Source organism: Pholcus phalangioides, unplaced genomic scaffold, assembly GCF_987345545.1.
Source record: "Pholcus phalangioides strain wild (caught in Gottingen) unplaced genomic scaffold, Ppha-v1.0 ptg000039l_1, whole genome shotgun sequence".
Lineage (NCBI taxonomy): Eukaryota > Metazoa > Arthropoda > Arachnida > Araneae > Pholcidae > Pholcus > Pholcus phalangioides.
The window spans coordinates 840,490-856,911 of NW_028301625.1; the positions used below are offsets into that span (position 1 = coordinate 840,490).

The 16,422-nt window shown below is 36.9% G+C and overlaps 1 protein-coding gene across 2 annotated transcripts in view; it reads right to left on the reverse strand.

The window, feature by feature from the left end:
- Positions 1–16,422, reverse strand: part of LOC149065441 (complement C3-like) — a 278,201-nt gene that overhangs the window by 230,922 nt on the left and 30,857 nt on the right. For both annotated transcript variants that reach the window (XM_089253977.1, XM_089253976.1), the window contains exons 8-13: positions 14,822–14,927; positions 13,810–14,052; positions 13,545–13,724; positions 11,782–11,904; positions 4,343–4,408; positions 1,949–2,143 (exon numbers count right to left, since the gene is read on the reverse strand). In XM_089253977.1, the coding sequence (XP_089110103.1) occupies positions 1,949–2,143; positions 4,343–4,408; positions 11,782–11,904; positions 13,545–13,724; positions 13,810–14,052; positions 14,822–14,927 (913 nt within the window). The remainder of the gene's footprint in view (positions 1–1,948; positions 2,144–4,342; positions 4,409–11,781; positions 11,905–13,544; positions 13,725–13,809; positions 14,053–14,821; positions 14,928–16,422) is intronic.

The following is a 16,422-nucleotide window of genomic DNA, read 5'->3' on the forward strand; positions in this document are numbered from 1 at the left end:
TCCTGAAAGGTAGTATTGGATGTAGTGTGAGACAGGTCAAAGTCAGAATGCCTGCTTACGCTATCTATCTTTATTGTGATAATTCTACAAGCGAAAATAGATTTTATGTTCCCCAAACATTGAGAAAAAAGTTTTTGAACAGGTACATGGCTTATCTCATGCTGGTATCAAAGCCACTAAACAGTTAATCAATAGTCATTATTTTTTGGCTTAATCAAAATAAGAATATTACTGTTTGATGCAGAGCATGTGGGTTTTGTTAAAAAACTAAAGAGCATCTACATGCAAAGTCGTCATTAGCGAAATTTTTAGTGCTCGATCAACGCTTTTCCCACGTTCATATAGACTTGATAGGGCCACTCCCCCGTGCCATGGCTTCGTTACTGTCTAACGATGGTAGATAGATTTACCAGATGGCCCGAGATAGTGCTATTATTTGATATGACGGCCAAAAGTGTCACCAGAGCTTTTGTACATGGGTGGATTGCACGATTCGGTACACTTCAGAGGTTGACATGTGATAGAGGTGGGCAATTTGAATCTGGTCTCTTTCAGGCTCTTTCCATATTGCCCGGCGTCCAGTTGGCAAGGACAGCTGCATACACTTTTCAGTGCAACGCTATGGTGGACAGGTTCCGTAGGCCACTCAAACAAGCTTTGATGTGTCGCATGCTGAAAAAAATCCTAGAAAGTCTCGACTCGGACTGGTAGGAAGCTCTTTCTCTGGTCCTTCTTGGGTTGAGATCCCCATACAGGAGTGACCTCTATGCCTCAACAGTCCAGCTGACATATGGTTCCTCCCTTCACCTTAATGGTCAACTCTACGACGACCAGCCATTGTCAAATCCTCCCGACTACATTACTATCGACTACGGGATTAAGAGTTCTCTGAAGCCAATGAATCCTGCGCGACGTGGTCTTCCGAAGATCTACGCACTCACGTGTTCACCGTGGTCCTTTTAAGAAGTCTATTCTGTGTCCCTACGGAGACCGTTCCGCGTCATACAGAAGTTGACCAAAGACTTTGTAGTGAAAGTGAACAGCGCGCGCGAAGAAAAGGTGGTCAATATCGAAAGGTTGAAACCAGCTTTTCTGCTCACAAGAGACTTCCTGATGAATCTTCGAATGCCAGTGATGTGGCCCAACCACATGTCACCAGATATGGTTGGAAAGTGCGATTCCGTCTATCAAACCAAGTTTGAGTCTAGCGGAGGAGTTGTGTGGCGGAGTTTTGCCACTCGTGTCGTCAAGACTTTCTGTATGCACTGGTAGTTGCTGTGTTCTAACGCTTTTCCTTCGTAGAACTTTCTTTATCCGTTGTAAGCAGCAAGCTTAAGTTTGCGTTATGCGGCTAGTACATAGGTGGTAATACGGGAGGGGGTGCGTGGGGTGGACACTGCCCCCCCCAGCGTTAAAGGCGGAGTCCACTGATCTAATGGATATATGTAGATATGAATTGACATCATCATCATCGTGCCCCTCCCCAGCAATAATGACCGTGTCTCCCAGACTTCCAAGTCTATCTCCGCCTATGGGCTAGTAACATTTAATGTCTAATATGTTGTTTCCGTTTTTTAACATTTACATTCGTTAACAAATTTTAATTAATCGACCTTCATAGTAGCCCATTCTTGATAAGCATCATTTTAGTTAAGGAGTCAGATAGCGAATAATCATGTTAACCGTCGGTCACTAAACGTAAAACGATTCATTTCTTCTAAAATCTACGGCAGAAATGACAACAAATGCCTGATGTTTTATGTCTTAAAAATACACTTTATGCATTCACTGAAAAGTGCATATTTGATTGTGTTCTATCATTCCGTAAAGTTTGCACCAAGCGTGGCGAATCATCCCTGTATGTTCATGAGATATGACATAGTCAGTCAGTGGGTGAGACGTGAGATAAAAAATGCTATATAAACATAAAATCATATAAAGAATTTACCTGTGCATCACGATGACATTCCCTTTCCACTTCAACTCTCAAAGAATCTGCTAAAAGTTCACCTTCAAATTTTGCGAAAACTACCAAACGAAAGCTTGGTGTCATGTTATGAGTTACAAGAAACTCTGCATTCTGAATTTGATACTCTCCATCAAGAAGTTTCTTTATGAAAAGTATCCTTCCTCTTGATATAACCTACCAAGTTAGAAAGAATATATTATCAATTATATCTGCAAAAGTAATTCGTAGAAAATCATCACATAATATATTTTTCAATAATTTAATAATAAACTTAGAATTATTCTAAATGGTTGTCGTTTTGTGTTGTTCAATGTAACTGCTGGATTTTAACAACGGCATAGCATAGCCGTGGTGAGAGTTTAGGGGGGGGGATAATAGTGCCGTCTTAACGCATGGGCCCACCCGAGCACGGCCCGGGGGCCTCAGAAGAAGAGGGGCCTCACAAAAATTATAATTAGTTGAAATTTTGGAGAATTTGCCTGGTGGGGCCTCAGTAAAATCACGTCGCCCGGGGGCCCATGATGCTCTTAAGACGGCCCTGGCTAAAACTGCCAAAACAAACTAACCATCATAAAAAAATCGCTAATCAGCGGAAAACAAAGGACTACTTTATTTCAATTCAAACTTACCACAACAAAACCATGTAACAAATCACCTGTGAATTAGAATGTATTGCATAAAAAGAATTAAATACAATGAAACTTCGATATAACGATTCTGTGCACCAAGGAAAAATATCACTGTAGAGGGATTATCGTTGTATCGAGAAGCAAAATTATACATACGTGCCATCAAATTTATTTTATTATTGTCGTCTTTTCTATATCGGCATTGTTAGTGCCACGACAAAATGCGCTTTTATGAATTCATTCGCAGCAAAAAAATTTAATTCACTATAGTTGAATAATAAAATTCAGTTAAGGTGGATTCATATCTACACTCACTGTGTCGCGTCAGACATTGTTTAACATAAAAATGCCTGTCTGCGCCTGTGCACCCGCGATACGATAGATATGAACACGTTAATTGGTTTTATGTTGAAAAATTTGGAAAATGTTTGCCATGTCTAACACGAAATGGTGAATGTCAGTAGATGTTAATCCACCCTTAAATGTATTGTCCCTGTAAATAACTTTGCCGCATCTCACTAGTGCGTCTTACACAAAAAATAGCAACACAATAACTTTCTTAGGGCTTTTGGCGATCCCTTAGGGCAGCCGTCTTCAACCTGTTTCTCGCGAGCACAAAGGTGCTCCCTGAAGTACCAAGAGTGTTCAATGCTCGTATCCGATTTCGTGCTAGCGAGCACTTGATCTATGCTTCAATTAAACACCCTGTAAAAATTGCATTCAAGAATTTACAGTTTATACAGATTCTAGGCAGAAGTAAGACAATGTTACCGTAATGACGCTCTTTGTTTAATGATGGGAATAGAAAGTGCTCACGACTCAAAAGAGGTTGAAGACCCCTGCTTTAGTGCAAAATACCGAGGTAATTAGACGTCTTCACAAGAACGAAAACAAGTGACGAAGTTGAAATTATACTCAAAACGATTTTGAGCAAAATGAAATAAAATATCGTTTATTTTATAGTGGTTTCTCAAAAATCTCTTAAAAAGTATTGTTATAGAGGGATTTATCGCAGTAAAGGATATCGTTGTATTGAAGAGTTTAACATTAGGCTGTAGGCAATTCCAAACAAGATCGTTGTAGAGGGATTTATCTTTGTATCGAGTATCTTTGTATAGCAAGATTTCACTGTATTTATATTTGTTGACATTTAGTTATGCAAATTATCTATATCTGTTATCTCAGTGAAGATAACAAATCAGAGTAAGTTTTGTTGAAAAAATGATAACTGATCTGTGCTTCATTTTAGGGAATAGCCTTGGCATCATAGAACCCTGAATAACACAGGTCTACAAAAATACTTTCTGAAAGCTTTTTCAGTTTTGATAACTGAGTTTTATATTATTTTCAGTGCTGATTCCAAACATGCAATTCATTTTTTTGCTATCACGTAAGGTTTTTTACAAAAGGTTTTCATATTTTGGGAAAAATAACTCGAATCCAAATATTTTGGAATTTTTATTTTTATTTTATCACCTCATAAATACATACATCACATTTATATCCTAGCTCTGTCATTAAAATGATTAGGTCCTAAAATCTCCCTAAAATCAATAAAATATCTTTGACACAGTTTCATTGTGATTTGTTTACTGCTTATGTACACCATTATGTTTACCATTGAAATTTAATTTTCACTTATTCTCAAATTATGATTGTATTCAGAAAATTATTAATATATTTCGTATTAATAAATAATTTGAATTTTAATATTTCAACATCATAAAAATAAATATTGAGTTACCATGCTGTACATGTCCTTGATGCCTTTCGGATTGAAATGCACCTGCTCGGAAAACATTTCTCCTGGCTGTGAATAAACAAAAAAAAATCTTAGATACAAATAGACTCGTATAAGTTATTGCTATTTTTCCGTGTTATATGCTTTTATCGCAATATGGGATCGACTAGGAGTAGAGGCTTAAAGTCCCATCCGCACCTTACAATACAAACAATACAAATACAAATACAAATACAAATACAACGCCACAACAGGCAAAATGCCCAACGAGGTGGCTGATAAAAAGATGCCCATAAAAATATGGTTGTCATATGTTTCAAAAATACAGCAACCCAATTAAAAATGCAATTAACACAAATTACAAACAATATATACACATGATAAAATATTATACGATGCCCATAAAGATTACTTATGGTTGTCTTATTCTAAGAATGGATAGCTTCTCGATTTACCCCAACATGTTTATCGTATTTCTTTTTAAACGTGTCAATTGTGTTACAATTTACTACCTCCGGGGGTAAGCTATTCCATTTATTAACAACCCTATTGGAGAAAAATTCCCTGCGACACCATAACCTTGCATTGTCCCTCAACAATCGATACTGGTGTCCCCTTGTAAAAGCAGTCGATTGGCGGTGTACTAAAAGTTCATGGTCCATCCTATCCATCCCATTGAAAATTTTGAACACTTCGATCATATCTCCTCGACACCTGCGTTCATCCAATGTAAACATATTCAAAAAATGAAGTCTTTCTTCATAACTCAAGCCCTGTGTGCCAATAAGGACACGCGTAGCTCTTCTCTGCACCCCTTCAACCAAGTCTATGTCCCTCTGTAGGTATGGTCTCCAAAACCTTACAGCATACTCCAGTCCAGGACGAACTAAGCCTCGAAAAAGAGGAAGAATGACTTTAGGAGAACGCGAAGAGACCTTTTTGAAAATGAGACCAAGCATTCTATTCGATTTTTTGACAACCGCTGAACAATGTTCAGAAAACTTAAGTCGCTCGTCAATGAGAATTCCCAAATCGGTGACTCTAGTTGCATCCGGGATAGTGACACCATTCAACTCGTAAGAGAACCGTTGGTTGTTCGAACCAAAATGAGCGACCATGCACTTATCTACGCTAAACGTCATGCTCCATTCATTTGCCCATGCTGCAATCTTGTTTAAGTTGGTCTGGAGCAACTCCCTATCGCTTTCATTCCCGATTACCCCCATTAGCTTCACATCATCTGCGAATTTGCTAGTAATTCCATCGATACCCTGATCGAGTTTATCGATAAAAAGTGAAAAAAGTATGGGGCCAAGGACACTTCCCTGAGGAACTCCACTTGTGACGTCTGTCCAACCAGAGAATTCCCCGTTCACCATAACTCGTTGCGACCTATCTCTTAACCACGATTCTATCCAATTCAGCAAGTTGCCCCCTATTCCAATCTCGTGTAAACGCTTCAAGAGTTTGCCATGTTGGACCCGATCGAATGCCTTCTGGAAATCAAGGTAAACAACGTCGACATTTTTGCTCTTACCCAAAGCCTTAGTCACGTAATCATAGAAGCAAAGGAGGTTAGTTACACATGACTTCCCCTTCCTGAACCCATGCTGATTATCCGACAATACATTATTCTCGTCTATCCACTTCACAAACTGCCTTTTGATGATAATTTCCAAAATTTTCGAGAGGGAGCTCGTCAAACTCACTGGACGATAATTAGACACCACTTCTCTACTACCCTTCTTAAATATCGGAACAACGTTAGCCAGTTTCCAATCTCTCGGGACGATACCCTCAGCAACACTACTCCTGTATATCTGTGCGACTGGCCCCAACAATTCATTAGCACCTTCCCTGAGAACCCTGGGATAGATATCATCTGGTCCTGGTGCTTTGCTTGCACATACAATTCTTAGAAGATTTAGGACCTCCACGTCTTCCACTTGAATATCGTTGAGCGTTTTATTACCCCATGCAACACCCGTATATCGAATATCATTATCTCCATTAAAAACCGACGCGAAAAAGTCATTGAAAGCACTACACATGCCTACATTGCTCTCTACTTTTGAGCCTCCTATCGAGAGGGGGCCAACTGTCCCCTTACATCCATTATTGACGTATCGAAAAAATGATTTTGGGTCAGAGCCAATGTTATCTGCCAACCTAGATTCAACTTGCTTTTTACTATCCCTTATCGCTTTCTTCAACAGTCTTCTTTTATCAGTAAACAATGATAGGTCACCTCGTCCACTTTTATACTCTCTAAATGCTCTTTTCTTTTCAAGATAAAGGTTCCGCACGCTATCCGTGAACCATAGAGGGTGTGATGTACAAACACGCTTTTTTCGAACAAAGGGTATGACGTCGTGCAAAACAGAGGACAGCTTCGTACTAAATTCTTCCCATTGACTTACCACCCCTACTGATTCCAACCGGTCTTTGAAAACTTCCGCTAACCTTCTTCGCAAAACATCAAAGTTAGTTCTCCGAAAACAAGGAACCAATCTTTTGTTATCAACCTTACCCGAGGAAAAGTTACAGTGAAATCTGACGATACGATGATCACTGGAAGAAAACTCTTCCCCCACCGAAACATGTTCAACTAGATCCTCAGAACTAGTAAGAACTAAATCCAAAATAGCAGTACCCCTAGTGGCTTCTGATACATGCTGATACAAAAAATTTTCGAGCACCAACTTAAGAAAGTCTCTTTCATACTGATTTCCAGATGAAAGGTTCTCCCAATCAATACCCGGGTAATTGAAATCCCCTAGTATGAGAACCCTCTTTCGCTTACACATGTAGGAAATTTCATCGTGCATTTTGGCGATGTAGTTTTGATCCCTATTCGGTGGATTGTAACAAACCCCAACAATAAGCTTATGACGTCTTTTGTTCTCAAGTTCAACCCATATGGTTTCAATATCACTTCTCTGTACGTTACACTCTCTAGCCTTCAAACATGATTTCACGTATATCAACACTCCACCCCCTTTCCTATCAGATCTATTTCTCAAAAAAGTATCGTATCCGGAGATGTGTAAGAAAGATTCATCCCCATCGTTTGCCCAAGATTCTGTAATGGCTATAAGATCCAAGTCCTCCACAACTATCATAGTTTCTAAAAAATCTTTCTTGTTACCCAAGCTCCTGGCATTTATTAACACACATTTTAATTTGCCCGGTGGTTTGTTGTCAATCGAGAAGCCATCCAAGTCAGAGGTGGGTAATTCCCCGTCAGTACTGTTGTGATTATCATTAACTAACCCGCATTCCCGACTACGTGGTCTGGGAGTAAAAAACCTGACCTAAGACTATCGTAAACCTCCCAGATCCCTCTCTTATTTAGATGGATCCCATCCGAACGAAGCCACCTATCGGTAAATGCGGGAAGCTCCAAGAACGTGACCCCAAGTGAGGAGCAAATGTCCTTCAGGCCTATATTGAATTGGTGGATCCTACTCCTATATCCCCTACTACCCCTTGGCAGCACTGGAATCACTGCCACATCTGAACCCCCCTCCCTGGCGGATAATAGTAAATCCCGGTACTCTGACAGAGACTCACTAATATTCGCTCCTACCTGATTTGTTCCCACCCACAGAATCACCCGCAAGGGCACCTTCTCGTGGTAAGTAGCATGTTTTAACACGTGGTGAACGGACGCGGATGGGCTTCCTCCAACCCGCACTGGCCAGCGTGGAGGATTACGGCCAAAAACCCTCTAAAAAGAAAAATATAAACTCTGTCTATAAACGAACGCTCTCAGTCCCCAGCAGTCTGAGTGTCTCTGGTTACGGCAGCAACCAGCATGACATGAAGACAGATGGTGCTAAGAATCTCAGGGTTGAACCAAGCTGCCATAAAATGATGACCTTGGCCACGTATAACGAACTATCTTTTTGTTCAGAAAATCGTTTGCAGGAGTTGGAAGAAGAACTGGGAAGAATAAATTGAGACACCTTAGGCATCTGTGAAGTAAGAAGAAAAGTAGAGGAGAAAATCGAACTTGCCAGAGGGAATGTATTTTACTACAGAGGAACAGATAATGGAAGAACCAGTGGAGTAGGATTTTTCATTCATAAAAAGTGGAAAAATCACATCGTTGAGTCAGATAGTACATCTGATAGAGTTGCAAAGTTGGTTATGCAAATATGAAGCAAATACCGGATACAGATTATACAAGTCTATGCACCAACAACAAGCTATTCTGAGGAAGAAGTAGAAGACTTTTATGAAGAATTAGACAAGATGCATAGTATATATAAAGAAAAGCATCATATCAAAATAATAATGAGTGACTTCAATGCCAGAATTGTAGAGAGAAGAAATGGTGAAATCTCAGTTGGAAGTCATGGTTACGGTGTACGAAACGACAGAGGAAATCGACTCGTCGAATTTGCAGAGCGAGCAGTTATGTATCATGAATTCATTTTTTAAGAAGAAACCCCAAAGAAAGTGGACATGGAGAAGCCCAACTGGAACAACTAGTGCGATCGACTACATTCTATCTAATAAGAAGCATATGATCCAAGACTGCAGTGTTCTCAACAAATTCAGTACAGGAAGTGATCATCGACTAGTGAGATGTAGAATAATGCTTAACACTAGGATGGAAAGAGCGAAACTTATCAAAAGTACAAAAACTGTCATCGATATGGCAAATCTTCAAGAACATCGATATAAATTCCAGTTAGAGCTGAAGAACCGATTTGATTTGCTATATAACACCACTGAAGATGGACAAGATGGCACCACGAGGAACAGAACTTTAACCACTATCCTAAAAAAAGTAGCAAAAGAAGCCGCTAGAGAAAAAGAAATCAAACCGGTGAAGAAAATAACAGACGAAACAAAGAAACTGGTGAAAGAGCGGAGAGAATTTCAGACTAAGAAGAACGACTCTAAATCAAGAGTGGAATATGCAAAACTTTGTAACACAGTACGAAAGCGGATTACAGAAGATGTCAGGAAGTTTAATTGCGATATTCTAAAGAAAGCACTGGAAGATAATAGGAGCTTAAAATCAGCAAAACGAAAACTGTGTGTTGGAAGAAAGAGAATTTTTGCACTAAAAAGAAAAGATGGAAACATCACAAAAGATGGAAATGAAATTATTAGTATTGTTGAAAAGAATTTTATAATACTCTATACAAACATGAAAAACAGGAGCGGAACAGAAGAAAGGGAGCAGGAAGAAAAGGAAATGGAGAAGAATTTGTATAAGTAGCACCTGTGGTGAAAGAAAAAGTCTACAAGGCTATAAGATGTATTAAAAAAGGGAAATGCCCACGTGAAGATGGGATATCAATAGACATTATTAAAGAAGCATGAGAAGAATTTGCCAGTGTGCTAGCTGCTCTGTTCACAAATTGTCTCACAAAATCGGATGTGCCTGAAGATTGGAGTAACAAAATGATGGTTCTTCTTTACAAAAAGGGTGAAAAAGAGGATATCAAGAATCATCGATCAATCAGTCTCTTATCAGTAATTTATAAAATCTTCACCAAAGTGCTGATATATGGGCTTGAATCCAAATTGGACGAAGCTCAACCAAAAGAACAAGCAGGATTTCGAAGTGGATTTATACAAATACAAATACAATGCCACAACAGGCAAGATGCCTAACGAGGTGGCTGAGAAAAAGATGCCCATAGCAAATATGGATGTCATATATTTTGTACAATGGATCACATCTAAATAATCAGGGAACTCATAGAGAGACACAAGGGATACGAATTACCATTGTGTATGACCTTCATTGATTTTGAAAAAGCGTTTGACTCTGTCTTCACATTTGCCGTTGCTAAAGCTCTAGATGTAATTGGGGTAGAGAAGACTTACATAAATATCATCAGGAAAATATATGACAAAGCAACTGCAACGATTCGTTTGGATAAAGGAAAAGCAAAGATTAACCTTGGAAAAAGAGTCAGACAGGGCGATACTATCTTAGCACCAAAACTCTTTACCGCTGTTCTAGAAGAAGTATTTCGCAAACTGGATTGGGATGAGAAAGGAATTAAAATAAATGGAGAATTTGCGTTTTTCAGACGACATTTTTTTCTTATCAGCAGTAATCTAGACGAAATAGAAGAAATGATACAAGAACTGGCAAAGGCAAGTATTCAGGTGGGCTTGAAAATGAATCTGCAAAAGACTAAAGTTATGTTCAACCCCTCTGCGTTGAAGAGGACAATCTTGCTCAACAACACAGAGATAGCAGAAGTAGAAAGCTATGTGTATCTGGGACAAGAAATTACCATGGACAACGGAATTATTAATGAACTAAACAGAAGGATCAGGATTGGATGGAGCACTTTTGGTAAAAACTGCGTAATTCTGCAGAGTTACATGCCATTATGCCTGAAAAGAAAAGTGTTTAACCAGTGTGTGCTACAGCCCTGACTTATGGAGCTGAAACATGGACACTTACAAGCAAGACGATACAAAGGCTACAGACAATACAAAGGAGCATGGAAAGATGTATGCTAGGCATCACAAGGAGAGACAGAAAACGAATCACTTAGATAAGGAACGAAACAAAGGTATATAATATCATTTAAAGAATTGAATGTCTAAAATGGAAATGGGCTGGATATATTGCAAGATGACAGCACAACAGATCGACCACAAGCATTCTGGGTTGGTATCCTCGTTGTGTTAAACGTTCGACAAGGCGTCCATACGCAAGATGGATCGACGAGATCAGAAAAGTGACTGTAGTGAACTGGATGGCTAAAGTATCAGACATAACAAAATGGAAAAATTTAGAGGAGACCTTCATCCATCAGTGGATTGAAAATGGTTGTTGTTGATGAGATGATGAAGGGATGCTTTATGAAGAGTATCCGGAAAGGAATAAAAATTTTACTGTTGATTCTGCAATTGTAATAGTGTATAAAAAAATATGAGGAAAAACTGGTAAAAATTCAGCTGTGTTATTCACACCTACATAAAATAATAATTGGGGAAATACAAAAATTATATTTCTTTTACCCAAATCGAAAGTAGCTATTAATAAAATTTACGCTTTAATGTACAAAAACAATTTAATTTGGATAAAAATCCACTTTTCGCATCTCTTCAAATTCCCGGAATATTTGTATAGTGGTATCATACTTGAAAACCACTAGTTTTCTGCTCTCCAAAAAATGAGAGGGTACGCACACACTTTTATTACAACCATTGAAATATCCGGCCGCTCAGAATTGAAGGCATTAAGTTCTTTGCTTATAATTAATCCCGCAATATCATAGCCTATAATCGTTTACTAATAATTACGCTTTATATACCGCATATTGGTTTTAATTTTAATTGAAATCACATTGATATTGCTTTATTTTAGGAGCACGTGCTACTTGATCCTTGATGTTGACAATGTACTTGTATTGCATAGTAATTGAGAAAAAAAAAATATATATATAATTTCTAACCTTCACAGCACCTCTATTCCTTCGAGAAATAGCAATGAATGCATTCTTAGAAGATTTGAATGAAGTTTGCATATGATGACCTTCAGCCTGAGCATTTAAGAACCTTTTATCATCTGTCTTTATCTGAAAAAAGGTACAAAATAAATGTAAATAATGCAGTCGATATATATTGAATTCAATAAAAAATTAATGTTTATTCGAGGTCACGTAAAAGCAAAAGAAGTTTGCTCTATTAAAAAAAAAATTGATGAAAAAATTTGATACTTTTTTAAAATATATAACAGACCAAATTAGAATGATGTGTACTTTTTCAGTTTACCTCATTTTATAATGTCATCTCGTTGAGAATAGGAGAGTAATCATGTAGCATTTAAAATTATTTTAAAACAAACAGAAAAAACACGTTTTTAGTGCATTGGAGGTATAAAACTCACATAGAGAAGAATACAGGTATATCTCGAACATTTTTCAGATGAAAATCATCGAAGATATTGATGGGAAAGTGCTTGGGTCCGAAAGCATTGCTTTTCTTCGAATTCAAAAATAAAATCTAGACTTGAAAGCCTAAATGGTCCAACCATTTTCAGGCTGCCGAATTAATTGAGTGAAACCTTGTGACATTTCCGGATACGAATGTGCATCCACACAAACCTGAACAACAGAGTTCTCAATCTATGCCTGTTGATTGGGTTCCCAGGGGCTATTGTATGCTGACATTAGATGTTGCTGCTGTATATTTGTGGGACATAATTCAAGCCTCTTGCTGTCGTAGGAGAGATACACATAACTAGGCGCAGACATCGTTATTGATATTTACTACAATGCATTCGAGATCTATAAATGCATTCAAGAGCACAGGAATTGTGGAGATTGGATTGTATTGCAAATAAATCAAGACACCTCCATTTCTCGATTTCATAATCTTTTGTTACGATTCTTTCAGAGCAAATCATGGAAATCGGTTGGTTCAAGTCATCGAGTGGTTTGAGAGCTTTGAAAAAGGTCAAAATCACGGCCAGATACTTGTACTTATTTGATCATTTTTGTCGCACCACGGTCATTTTCTGCACACGAGGTGCTAATTAGACCGGGACCTACAATTTATTGCCGATTCCGAACGGCAGGCTTGTTTTTTATACTCGTCGAGGGGTTGGTGCGCTAACCCCTCGATGGGAGACTCCCTGCGGTAGCAATTTTTGCTGCGGTCAAGTCGCCGTTTTTTGTTGTACCCCTGTGTCAGGAAAGTTTTCTGATAAGGACGAACCGGGTATCGAACTCGCGACACCTCTAAACATCCTTTGGTACTTTAGGCGAGCATCTTATCGACCGGGCTACCACGCCCCTACTTGTACTTATAATATTCATTATTGGAATTTCAATTCATTCTTGATTGTTCTAGATTCGAAAACAAATATTTCCATCAATTGTAAGATGGTTCACGTTGAATGTCTCCATGCTCCATGTAACATAGTTTTTTTTCTATTTTTCTAGTGAGCTTCAACTTCAATTCTTTTAGAAACATGAAGAAATTCGTTGACAGAGAAAAGAGATCTATTTATTCAAGGAAATTTTTAATAAGATTTTGAAGAATTGTACAATTTGCATTTACTTTGAAAAAGGAATAGTTATGACTTGAATAGCCAAAAACATTCCTTCAACTTCGTTCCGTACAAGGGCAAGATATCTCGTGCTAATAGTGGATTTTCCGAATGCAGAACTTCGAATTTTGGAACTCATCATATCACCGTAGTTCGTATACTTACAGTGATAGAAATTTCATTATGAAAGTTTTCCGGGTGTACTTCATAGAAAATTCGCCCATCATCGTCACTGATGGATACTTCGCTATTGACTTTAAGAGATTTGTCCTTGTTGGCGACTGCCTTTGTGATAATTGTACGAATCCCTTTCGCAGGCTGACCATTCATGTATCTAACTTCACCCTAGAAATAGAAATAGGTAAATTGAAAGAACGAAAGAAAATAAAATTGAGAATTGAACTAGAACAATAATTTTCAAACTCCGCACCTCTATCAAAGACACGAGACCAGGTCTGAAATCCGTCAAACTATTCGCGAAAGATATGGCGAAAGGCGATTTTGAAAATCGAGCTTTTCTATCCACAGCTTCTTGCGTCTCTCCAGAAGCTGTATCTATAACAACTGCTTGAACGACAAATTTAGAACCTTCTTTCGGAAACCATCCTATACTCTCCCGTTGTCTGAAATGATCATCTCTAATATACTCTGTACATTTTCCATCTTCATCAAGCTGTTATGTTAAGAAAATAAACAAAACCAAAACATTTCAATTAGAACAAAGGTTTGGAATCATGTTCTATGATTCGTCAAAAATATTTAACCTCTTGCCTGATGCGAACGAGATATTTCATTTTAGTGTAGTTAGAAACAAATTATATTGTATTACTACCGCTCGAAGTAAGTCTATGAATGAAAAGGAGAGAAAATTCAGGAAGTTTTATTTAAATATATAAATTTGTTTCACATGAAAGAGAGTTATAATGTTGAGAAAGCCTTTGTTTCTTGAAATGAAAATATTGGGATTACATTAAAAACCTCAGTTTGAAACATTTATTCAATAGAACAAATTAGCTCAAAGATAGTTATGGTTGGCGTCAACGAACCGCTGTTTCTTCCAATTACTAAAATTAAACAATGGTTCCACGTTGGCAGCTTTTCTTCAGGGAACTAAAGTTAGTATACCATAGGCGGATACGCGGTGTGTACGGGGTGACTCCCCCTGCTCCAAAAAATTTGTATTACTGTATTAGTATATGCGAGAGATTGGAGGTGGAACATCCACCCCCCCCCCGTTTACCGTCCACTCCTCCCCCACCGTTCGAAGAGCCTGTATCCTCTTATTAAGTATACATGATACATCGTCATAATTTGCAGACAAAAACTCGTCACGTAAGGGGTTAAAACAAAATGGCATTGAAGTTGAACAAATTATTTTAGAAATTCATTATTACGTTTTATGTATATAACATGATATACAGAGAAAATAAATCATTACATACATGTTTCGTTTCTACGATAAGAAAGAATTTAGTGTAAACTTCACCAGGGTTTTCTATACCGATATGAAAAGTAACGGTTCCATCTACTGGTTCTCCGTAGACATATCTATTAAATAATAAAAAATGTACTATATTGTGATGGGAAAATATGCTTGAAAAAAATGCAATTTTTTTAATATCAAATATTGTAGTACCAATAAAAAGAATAAAATTGACGGTTGTGGTAAATTCATTTTATATCATCCAACATAGATTACAATAATCAATAAATTTTTGGGTCCTTTGTTTTTTCTGATATTCATTAATGATCTATGTAATTTAGAATTTTACGGTTCCATGATCACTTATGCCGATGATTCTGTATTAATTTATTCATGTGATGATCTTGACAGTCTTAACTGTTCATTAACCACGATTTGATATTAATTCAAAAATGGTTCTATGTTAATTATTTAAAATTAAATTTACAGAAAAAAGTTAATCTTTCATTTCACACCCTTGCTTGTGATTTGCAACCTCGTTTTGTAATTGCGATTTGCAACCTCGTTTTGTAATTGCGATCCAATTCAAGAAATAAATAGTATTAAATACTTGGATTTAAATATAGACATCAATTCAAAATGGAAATCCCATGTTCATGAATCACTTAAAAAAACTTCTTTTTGTTTTATATATAATTTCTATTATATGTATAAGTAAGAAAGTTTCCGCTAATTTTTTAAACGATCTGTATTATGCATGATTTTATTCACTTATAAATTATCGATTCAATTATATGGAGTGGTGATTAATATAAAACTAATTTATTTCGCCTTTATTTTGAATTCAAAAAAGAGTTTTCAACATTTTGAGTCGGGGTCAGTTTCATTCTTCTACAATTTTTAGAAATCTTAATCTACTTCCTTTACGTCATAATGCTCTTTTCCGTATTATTCTTTTCTTAAACCGTAATAAAGGCTTATGCAGTTTAAAATATAATCTATCCGAGAGAGCGAAGACCTCATATAATTTACTGCATTCCTTCTTTCAGGAAAGACATTTTTCGTAAACATTTTTATTATTAAGCCCCGAAATTATATAATTCATTACCACTAGAAATACAGAATTTACCCACACACCGGGGCCATTTAAAAAAACATTATTTAAATTATTAATTTCAATAGACGATGTACTCTTATTTTGAGTTTTAGGAGGAACACTAATATTTTATCCAATATAAGTGGCAAAACTAAAAAATATAAGTGTTATATTAATTAATTAATTATGTATTTATATTTTTTAATTCGAAAAAATTTGCTCTTGTTTGTGTTGTCTATGTGTAAGTTTTCATTTCCCCCCACACATTATTTTTTTATTTATTGTTTTGTTTATTTTACATTTCTCATCATGCATTAAGAATTTTGTCTTTTTGTGTTGCGTGTTTTTTGTTTATTTTTATCATTACATTCTTTATTTGACGTTCATAATTTTGTCTTTTTTATGTTGTATGTCTTTTTTTTAATGTTTCTGTTCATTGCCGTATTTTTTATATATTGCATTGATTAATTTTCATGTAAGTTTTTACTCATCTTTACAGGCATCATTGTCTCTTGATAAAATAC